This window comes from Pagrus major, chromosome 23 (genome assembly GCF_040436345.1).
Source record: "Pagrus major chromosome 23, Pma_NU_1.0".
Classification (NCBI taxonomy): domain Eukaryota; kingdom Metazoa; phylum Chordata; class Actinopteri; order Spariformes; family Sparidae; genus Pagrus; species Pagrus major.
The window spans coordinates 27,417,800-27,428,331 of NC_133237.1; the positions used below are offsets into that span (position 1 = coordinate 27,417,800).

Below are 10,532 nucleotides of genomic sequence, written 5' to 3' on the forward strand. Positions count from 1 at the left end.
TAGTCAACAAAACATTTCTGGACGACAACATGACTCCATAAGTCCATTTAGAAATGCTCAACAAAGACGCTCCTTACATGTGCAGAACCTGCCTTAGAAACATCATGTTTTTAAGTTTTCTCAGTATCACAGTAATCCAGTGACAGTTGTCTGTACGTCCACAGGTTCACTGCAAACAGGAAGTGCCAACAGCTGATTCTGCAAAGTTTAAATGGAGTTTTTTTTTTTAGTTTTTTACATTTTAAATCATCTCCAGCTGCTTCAGCAGAACGCTGCAACTCTGTTTTACTGTGAAGCTCCAGAAATGTTCTGTGGACTACGAGACTTCACCTGACTTTATATCATCAGGAGGAGATGATGACTGAGCCTGACTTTATATCATCAGGAGGAGATGATGGCTGAGCCTGACTTTATATCATCAGGAGGAGATGATGGCTGAGCCTGACTTTATGTCATCAGGAGGAGATGATGGCTGAGCCTGACTTTATATCATCAGGAGGAGATGATGGCTGAGCCTGACTTTATATCATCAGGAGGAGATGATGACTGAGCCTGACTTTATATCATCAGGAGGAGATGATGACTGAGCCTGACTTTATATCATCAGGAGGAGATGATGGCTGAGCCTGACTTTATATCATCAGGAGGAGATGATGGCTGAGCCTGACTTTATATCATCAGGAGGAGATGATGGCTGAGCCTGACTTTATATCATCAGGAGGAGATGATGGCTGAGCCTGACTTTATATCATCAGGAGGAGATGATGGCTGAGCCTGACTTTATATCATCAGGAGGAGATGATGACTGAGCCTGACTTTATATCATCAGGAGATGATGGCTGAGCCTGACTTTATACATTTGTACTTTTTACTTAACTACATTTATTTAATTTAATTTTTTTGTTTCTGACACGAAACTTTGATAGAAAGTTGAGTCGCACACTTTTTTATTTTAGTGAAAAACTTTATTTCATTGAAGCGAAAGAATCAACTGGAGTTCAACATGTGAAACAACAACAACAACAACACAACCTCGACACAAACAACCGACTGACACCTCAGTGACACACACAGCTGCAGCGATCATCAGCAAACATCCTGATCAGTTATTAATCATCAAAACTCTGACGGCAGCGTCTGAAACGTTCACACTGACAGTTTGTCAATGCAGCTTTAATTTTTAGTTTTGGTTCAACGATTTCATTTTCAACATCGGCATCTTTAATCTTCCACACAACAGATCAATAATCCATCACCTTCAACAATCCTGGATCATCTCTGCATTTTCTTTATATTGCAGCCAAACACTCAGAACAAGAACATTTTCAGGACCCAGTGTGAAGACTGAAGGAACCGATCGACATCTTAATCATTACGTCTTAAAATCAATATATTCGATCAATTTAAAGGACAATTTCACAGCTGAATGTATCAACGCTTCACCGTCACTTTTCCTTTTCTTAATTTTAAAAGACACATTTTTAACCGCCGACAGAGTGAAGCATGAATTTAGACAATTAAAGATGAAAAGTAAAAATGGTACTGAAGATGTGAGAAGTAGAGCAGCAACGATTGATCGATCGGTCGGTTGGTTGATCGGTCGGTCGATTGATCGATCGGTTGGTTGTCAGCTACTGAAACAAAAAGTCATATTCTCTGATGTCAGTTTGTTAAATGTGAATATTTTCTGGTTTCTTTTCTGAAAACGAAACACTGATCGACATTTTATAGATCGAACAGCTGATCGATCGATCCAGAAGGTAATCATTAGCTGGTCTTTTTTACACCTGTGATCATATTTTTAAGATTCTTGAGCGTTTTAATTCAATATTTGACTTTTTATTCAACATGTGTGCATTAAAATTGGTAAATGAATTTAGAAATGTTACATCACAGCTTCATGTTGTGTGTAAATACAGCAGGCCCGCCCAACGTTGGGCCCGCGGACCAGAGTCGGGCCGTCACAGGTTTGAGTCCAGAAAAACATAAAAATAAAGAATATGAATCGCTGTTTCTTCTGATTTATTTTCACGAGGTAAAACCGCTCTTTAAATACGTGAGATCCCGATTTATTAATTGTTTTTCCTAATCCTGAACAGGAAGTCAGTCAATTAAGGTAAGTACGGAAGCCCGGAGGGACAAAAAGGAAATTTAGATTACCCTGAGAAAACATCAGCTTTTGGAATGGATCCCTAGAATTAGTTTTTTGTCCTCTCGGGGCCTCCGTACTGTGCTCCGTGCAGCCATGTTGCATCTTATCAAAACATTTTAAGAGGTGCTTTGTTTTGGTCCAACGATAAGCTCCGGTTTTGGTCGTCTGAGGGGAAAAGTTTGGGCCGACGACCGATCGATCAATCGGGAAAATGATCAACAACGAACAGTGAAGCTTTCGTGATGCGTTCAATGATCATTGTAAATGTGCGTTCATAATAAACAAGGCAAGAAAAAAGGCAAAATTAAAGAATTAAAAGATTCAGGATGAGTTGGAACGATCGTGTTTGTATCACGTTTCTCATTTTCACTGAAAAATCTGTTAAAATCGTGACGAAGTGACTTTTTCTAACATCTGGAAACAAACTGACAAACAAACTGAAGCTTCTGATGTGGATGATGTCTGGATGATGTCTGGATGAGTCGTGCAGCTCCGGTCCGGACGGTATCAGGAGGCTCAGAAGTCGAAACACTTCATGATGGCGTCTCTGTCGAACTTGAAGTTGAGGAAAGTCTTGGAGGAGAAGTTCTGCAGGTCTCGGTCGAAGCTGTCCTGCAGCCGGCGCGGTTGGATCCTCTTGTCGTCCTTCTTCAGCTGCTGGCTGCCGGAGCCGTTGTTGTTCTTGACGTGAGGAGAGTCCTGACTTCTCCTCTCGTTCCCTCTCAGCTCGTACTGACCCACGGTCCGGCCCGGCTTCTGTTTGCTCCAGGCCTCTCCCGGGATCACCTCGGTCCCGGCGAGTCTGCGCGACTTGGACCGGCTGTCTGCGGGTTTTCCCGGAGTGTTCGCGAAGTCCTCGTCGCTGTCCGTGGACTCTCCTCTCAGCCGGCTGATCCACTCCCTCAGAGGCCTGATGAACGGGATCGCCATGAAGAACCGGTTCGGGGCCAGACCCAGCTTGGACTTGGGGGTCATGTCGTTCCGGTGACACGGCAGCTTCTCGATAGGAAACCACTCGATGTTCCGGATCTCCTTCCGGGTTTTGGGGTTGAACTTGGTGTCCTTGGACACTCCCGGGATGATGTAGAGCCGGACCAGCTGGTCGGTGATCTTCTGCTCGATGTACCGGTCTTTACTGATGCGGTTCTTGATATCGAAGCCGGTCTCCTCCATCACCTCCCGCACCGCGCAGTCGTGCGGAGCCTCGTCCTCGTTCACCTTCCCCTTCGGGAACCCCCAGCCGGACTTGGCCAGGTAGCCCTGAACCAGCAGCGCGTTCTCCAGAGACTCGTCCAGGATGATGGCTCCGTACGTGGGCACCCCCATCTTGTACTCCTTCCACTGCTCCAGCACCTTCTGCACGTCCTCCCCGTGCGGCAGCAGGAAGGGGCAGTGCTGGAAGACCGCCTTAGCGAAGTCCCGGATCCCGCAGTGCGGCGCTCCCGGGGTGTTCTGCATGCAGAAGTCCAGGTAGAACCAGTGGGCCAGCTCGATCTGGAAGCACACCCGGATCGCGTTGTCCCGCTCCTCGCTGGGGATGTGCAGGATGAAGCGGCTGCAGAGGTCGTCCAGGACCCCGGTGGGGATCTCCGGTCTCTTTGTGTCCATGTTGGAGGAAAACATCCCGACTTCCGTTCAGAACATCCGCAGGCGGGTCAACAAGGCCCCGCAGAGGAGAGCTGCTCCCGCGCGTGAGACTCAGCGGCTCCGCGACTTCAGTTCTGATCCAGAAACTTTCTCCTGCGACCAAAACAAACCGACAGGTCCGCTCTGCTTCCGGTAAACCCCGCTGCATGCTGGGAGGGCGCTCACATGACGTCACGACCCAACCGGGGCTGCGGCTGCGCTGTGGACGCTGGCGTCATCAAGCTGGACAGAAACAGGAAACACAAACCGGAATGTATATTTGGTCTTAAAATAAAAGCACAACTTGAAAATGTTGATGTTTTTTTCCCGTTTTTATTTTATTTTATTTTTCAATTTTATTTCACATTTTATCTTGTTTTTTTATCTTGTTTCATTTTTTATTAAAAAATGTTTTATCTTATTTTATTTCATTATTTTGTTTTATTTTATTAGACTTATTCTATATGTCTTATTAGACATGTGAACAGGATTTATTTATTTTTTTTACAAACACAAGAAATTTAAAAAAATATATTTACAAAAACATCAAGTTAAATAAAGACATTAAATAAAATACTTCCATTAACAGTTTTAAAAGCCTTTTTCTTGTGCAATATTTAACTGACAGTAAGTACAGTTCACACTTTTTATGAAAAACTGAGAATAGAGGAGTTTTTTGTTAAATAATGACAATCATAAGAAGAAGAAGAAGAAGAAAAGAAGAAGAAGAATTAGGTTGATGATGTAAGCTTGTTTCTTCTTCTTCTTATTGTATTTTTTTTTTAAACAAACAAAACATATTTATATGGTAAAGTAAAATCATCTATAAATGTAACATGTAACTCGGTCACAGAAAAATAAACAGTGTTTGAAGTATTCAGTAAAGGTACTAATACCACACTGTAACAATACTCTGTTACTCTGCAAAGTCCCGAATTAAAAAATGTAACTTAATTAAAAGTATATCAGTACAATTAGAAAAAAATGTGCCCACGTATTAAAAGTAGACATACTCACTGCGGCAAAAGACGATTCAGCAGAAATAAGATGAAGACACTGTGCCACGTTTTAATGAATCTCATCGATAATATTTGATATCAGATTCTGTCACACTAACTCGAGCAGGATGACGCTTTTATTCTGAAATCCACCGGAAGTCGCGCTGTTGTTGTGGTCTGAAAACAGACGCTTGACTGTTAGCTGCTGGGAGGAAGTCGCCTCTGAAACAAACCTTCAGTCTGCCGCAGTTTGTCCGACAGGACGAGCCGAACACACGGAACCGAAACAAGAAGACGACGAGTTTCCACCACAGAACCTCCCCGAACATCCAACATGGCGCAGGACAACATTTTCCTCTTCGTTCCTAATTTAATCGGTGAGTTTTTACCGCCGCTGCTAACAGGGAGCTAGCTTAGCTTTAGCCTTCGTTCAGTGGATGCTGCTGAGAGAGTGTCACACCAAAGTCCATTCAAAAAAGTGACAAATATAGCGATTAGACCAAACACATTTAACTTCTGTCTATCTACATATATGTTTTAAATCTGGTTCTTTTCCCTCTGATTTATGTTTCCATCGGTGTGAAATATTGAGAACTTACAGCAGGTCAGGCTTCTGAAATCCTTCAAATACAATAAAATAACAGACAATTAATCTTTGGCAGCTCATCACCAAAAACTATGATAAGTGACAGAAGGAGACTTTAATTTCTGGGGGTCACAAATCAAAAGGTTTGGGAAAAACTGCTCTAATTAATCCCACAATTCTTCACCTGCTAACTGTTTCAGCTAACCATGAAAGTAAAGAATCAAAATCACACAATTAATCTACTTTGTTGTTTGTTGTCAAATCCAGTCCTGACTGTAATGTCATAAAAACGCACACGACAGGATGCACGATGACATGTGAAGAGACAACAAAACCAAAGTGCAATAAAAAATATAAAGTCAAAAATAGATATATTTATCCCAACATCAGAGGGTTTGAACAGAAAGTTCAATGTGAAAATGAAACTGTGTTCACTTACATCTTTATTACAGACAGCAGAGAGCTGACAGGAAGTGCAGCCTTAAACTGTCATGGCGGCTTAAAACTTCATCTCTATTCTCTCACTTCCTGTCTGTTTATTGAGGCCAGAGTCATCCTATACTACACACATCACCCAGGTGTGACTTGTCGTCTGTACCTGCAGGTTACGCCCGTGTTGTTCTGGCCTTCATCGCCTTCTACCTGATGCCCTGCTGCCCGTGGCCCGCCATCTTCTGCTACCTGCTCAGCGCTCTGCTCGACGCTTTCGACGGCCACGCTGCCCGGGCGCTTAACCAGTGTACGTATCTGGAGAGGCTTATCTAGTATATATTTGTATACATGTTAATATTCTGCTTCATTTTCTCATGAAACCCAGCCTACAGTGTTGTGTATCTGTACAAGGAGAAAACTGTTAACTAAAGAAACATCTGGAAATATTCCAGCGGTTTGTAATAGTTTATGAATTAAGTCGAGTTTCTCACAGATAAAATTAATCTGACTTTCTGCATTTTTTTCTTTCAGCCACCAAGTTTGGCGCGATGATGGACATGCTGACAGACCGCTGTGCCACCATGTGTCTGCTGGTCAACCTGTCCCTGCTCTACCCCTCCTACACCTTCCTGTTCCAGGTCAGCATGTGTCTGGACATCGCCAGCCACTGGCTGCACCTGCACAGGTACATCATGTTCCCGCACTTCTCCAGATTTTCTGCCCTGTGATTGGATGATATTTATTTGAATAATCTAGGTTTAACTTTAATGTTTCTCTAGAGTCTGTAACCACAACATCACCAGACTCCCTTTACAAATGTGGTGATTTTAAGAGTTGTTTCATGAGGAGAAACTCAACAAACTTTGTGAATCGGCTACGACAAATTCTGAATCATTGTCTCCTTCTTGTAAATTCAGTAAATGTTCTACATGAACTTTTTTCTGTCTTTGTGTAAAAACATGGAGTCTGTTTGTCCCAGTGAGGTTTGTCTGAATATAGAGCAGGAAGTGAGATCTGATCACAGGTGGTCGCTCAGGATGGATGTTAATACCAGGTCTGATGAGGGCCTTATATGTACACGTGTTGGCTCCGCGGACCAGAACCCGCTAGAATCATGAGAACCAGCTCTCATCATGTTTTTTCTTTCTCAGCTCAACAATTCAGGGATCAGCCAGTCACAAGACTATCGACCTCTCCGGCAACCCCATCCTCCGTATCTACTACACATCCAAGGTGAAGAACACACACACACAAACACACACAAACACACACACACACACACACTCATACATTGAGCCTCTGTTAATGAAAGCGTCAGTAGAGAAGCTGGCTGAATGTTTGTTCTCCTGCAGCCGGTGCTGTTTGTGATGTGCGCTGGGAACGAGCTCTTCTTCTGTCTGCTCTACCTCTTCTATCACATCGAGGAGCCTGCAGGTGAGATGTTCCTCCTCTTCACGTGATGTCCAAACGTCTCCGAGGCTTTAAAGTAAACCCGTCCACTGTGAGCAGCTGGTAGTAATGAGTTGTGGTTGTGTTGTGTGTGTTGCAGCGTGGCTCTACTGGCTGCAGGGTCTCTGCGGGATCATCTGCCTGCTCAAGTCCGGCATCAGCCTCCTGCACCTCATCACCGCCTCCCAGAACATGGCCGCCCTCGACGCCGCCGAGCGAGAGAAGAACACGAAGGCGCAGTGAGAGAGAAGCGAGCGAGAGCTTCAGCTACAGATCCACCATGTTTTTATGTTTTATTTATCTTTATTTTAGGGGTGACGGTAGACTTCATACACTTGAACCGAGGTGACTTAAATAAGACGTGAATCAGCGAGAACACACTTCAGTTTGTCACAAAACATCAGAGAGGAAGACGGAAGATTTATGACCAGATGTGACGAAATTAAAATTCCAAACGCCGGCAGCAAAACTTCACGAGCTTCATTTATTTCAGAAGCCTCAGCAGAAAAGTCTCTGTAGCATTTTCATCTACTCCGTTTATAATAATCATGACGATGTTTCACAGTCAGAAGTGTGGAGTGAAACATCTCACAGCTCAGAGGAAGTGACCACATCCACTCTGATTTCAGCTGCTCCTGTTTTAAGGGCCCAGTTTGTTCAGTCAAAGTGAAAAAGACAATCAGACAAACACAAATATCAAAGTTATTCACAAATGTGTTCGTAGATGTCGTTTAAAGTGAAGCCAGTTTAAACACTGTTGTGGGATTAAAGCAACACAATCTCCAGAATATAGTCAGATACGTTTCTGTAAAACCACAGATAAATTCAAACTGAACGTTTCTTTATGTCGCAACTTTACGTTTGTTTAGGTTGAATTTTCTATTTCTCTCGTCACAACCCTGTGATTACGCTCTGGTTAGGTTTCAGCACAGAAACAGTTGGTAAGGGTTAAAAAAACATCACGGTTTGGCCTGAAATACCGATCACAGATGGAAACTTCTGCAGGTCTCCGTTAAAAAACACACACCCGGTGTGGACGTAACAGAAACAGTGAAAGTCAACTGATGAGCGTATAATGTGAACGTGATGACACGTTTAGTACAAATATCGAGCTTGGACGTATCTGTGGTTTGCTAACATGAAGTCAACAGACGCTAGAAAATAAATATTACCGTCGATGTTTGGATATTTGGATGTTTGGAATCAGAAGAAATCACAGTGATCTGGAGAGTTCAGATAAAAACATGACAGATAATCTTCTCTGAGTTTGACGTGTTTTATCTGAACTGTCGCCTCACGCTGACGGCCTTCATGTCTTTATTAATGATGAATAAATCTTAAATAATGCTCAATTTATCAGTTAGAAATCTGCCGAAACACAAAAACTCACTGGTTCCATCTTCACAAAATGTTTTCGTTTTCTGTGATGTGAGATTCTTCTAATCTTTGACTTCTGGACAGTTTGCTCAGACAAAAACATTTAAATATTTCATGTGAACGAAGAAAATAATGGTGAGTCAGATTTTGGTCCCGAGGTCGTCGTCCTCTTCAGGATCGACCCGACTCAACCGGACAACTCGGAAGTGTTTCTGATTCCTGGTTTCTAACTGATGACCGAATATTTATAAAAGATTATTGACCAGCTGTCAGTTTACTGACACACGTCGGACCTGAACTGATTCATACATTCAAACCAACTGTTGTAATGTTTTTGGACAAAATGGCCGCTGCTTCATCGTCTCAATGACCAGAACGCGTAAAAACAATGAAATTGTGTCCCTGAAATCAAAACCAACCATAAAACTGAAGCTTCGACCACTTTATTCAGACGTCTTTTTGTTCTTGAAGTTCACCTTTTCTTTTTATTTTGTTATTTTTTTTAAATCGTTGAGATGAACTTGTGTCCCTGAAAGCGTCGACAGACCAAAACACTGAAGCTTTCTTTGTTTATTCAGACGTCTTTTTGTTCTTATTCACAATCTTTTACTCGTTGTTTGTTTTGTAATGAGGCACTTAGTAGAAGATGTTTAAATATGCTCAAATATTCCTTTTGTGATGTCCGAGCCACTATTTTTTGCTGTTATTGTTGATTTCTTGAGATTCCTGCTCATATTTCGGTGCGGTTGAAACGGTGATAGTCACATTAGAGGGATTTTGCTTATTTGACATTTATGATGCTGTTTTATTTTGTGGTAGACGAGACGTGTTTCCTGTTTGTTTTAGTCACTTAGAAACAAATAGAGAGTTATGCAGGTCATAAGTTATACCTCACGTGAAGAGCACCAAGTATTCTGGTTTATGGTTTTACATTTTAACGTCACACGTTTGTGCTGCTTATTGACGACTGTAAAGACAAGTGTCGACGCAAAGTGTGTGAAAAGTGTTAACATAAAGATTTGCCTCTTGTTTTCCTAGAATGTATTATTATGAATTATAAATGTATATCAACAGCAAAGCCAAGTCTTATATTGTATTTAAGACACCAATTGTTGTAATTAATATATTTGATGGTTATTTTGTTTGAAGTGGTTTGAATTTACTGTAAAAGCAGCTACAAAATAAAGAAAATGAAAACCACATTTTTGTTTTGTTTTTTTGAGTTTCTGCAGGTCTTTAAAATGGTGTTTTCCTAAATGAATAAAAAGTACAGAGTCGTGAGGAGTCGTGTCGGAGGCAGTGTCAGTATCCCATCCTGATATTAATTAAACCTTCTGAGATGTAAACAGTAACTGTTTCCACTAATGACATCGGTCTTATTGATCAGTAATTATTGTAAACATTGTAAACCTCTGAAGAAACTTAGACAGATGGTCAGCTTCATGTGTATGAGGGGTCGAAATAACAAATTAACTGACACATGCATAGACAATATATGTGAAATTAAAAATAGATGGCGAAAAATGGATTTGAAATGGGAAAAAATTAGAACACATTTGTTTTGTTTTATTGTTTTTTATGGCATGTGTATTTTGTATGTGATTGTAAAATTAAATTAAAAAATGTGAATAAAAAATACTTGTGTTTATACAGACACAAAAACCCATACATATACACATATGTGTATATGTATAAAAAATATTTATTTTCCTGCTTTCCATAGATTCACGTCCTCCAATATTATATACAAATTCTCATTTAATTTACCCTCAAAATAATATAGACCAAGTCCAACTTCAGCTTCTGTCACATAATGAAAAAGTTGACCTTTTCTTAACCAGGACACTGCTCGGTGTTTACACGCATGCCGAATTTACGAGCGACTAATACTGAATATAATAAAACATCGTTG

General features: G+C 41.5%; 2 protein-coding genes across 2 annotated transcripts; one reads left to right on the top strand and one right to left on the bottom strand.

Annotated features, from left to right (window-relative positions):
• Positions 1 to 943: 943 nt before the first annotated feature.
• Positions 944 to 3,934, bottom strand: dcp2 (decapping mRNA 2). The gene has a single exon (XM_073494407.1). The coding sequence runs from the start codon at positions 3,773 to 3,775 to the stop codon at positions 2,669 to 2,671; it is 1,107 nt and encodes a 368-aa protein (XP_073350508.1). The 5' UTR covers positions 3,776 to 3,934; the 3' UTR covers positions 944 to 2,668.
• A 1,027-nt stretch (positions 3,935 to 4,961) lies between these two features.
• Positions 4,962 to 9,820, top strand: cdipt (CDP-diacylglycerol--inositol 3-phosphatidyltransferase (phosphatidylinositol synthase)). Its single transcript, XM_073494427.1, has 6 exons — positions 4,962 to 5,153; positions 5,967 to 6,101; positions 6,326 to 6,479; positions 6,946 to 7,027; positions 7,147 to 7,228; positions 7,344 to 9,820. The coding sequence occupies exons 1-6, from the start codon at positions 5,111 to 5,113 to the stop codon at positions 7,484 to 7,486; spliced, it is 639 nt and encodes a 212-aa protein (XP_073350528.1). The 5' UTR covers positions 4,962 to 5,110; the 3' UTR covers positions 7,487 to 9,820.
• Positions 9,821 to 10,532: the final 712 nt, after the last annotated feature.

What these genes read in the sequence shown, in the direction of transcription:
- dcp2 (XM_073494407.1), bottom strand. Translation starts at nt 3,775, where the DNA reads ATGTTTTCCTCCAACATGGACACAAAGAGACCGGAGATCCCCACCGGG.
- cdipt (XM_073494427.1), top strand. Translation starts at nt 5,111, where the DNA reads ATGGCGCAGGACAACATTTTCCTCTTCGTTCCTAATTTAATCG. An exon ending in TGCCCGGGCGCTTAACCAGT is followed by an intron (nt 6,102 to 6,325) that starts GTACGTATCTGG and finishes TTTTTCTTTCAG; the next exon opens with CCACCAAGTTTGGCGCGATG. An exon ending in TCACATCGAGGAGCCTGCAG is followed by an intron (nt 7,229 to 7,343) that starts GTGAGATGTTCC and finishes TGTGTGTTGCAG; the next exon opens with CGTGGCTCTACTGGCTGCAG.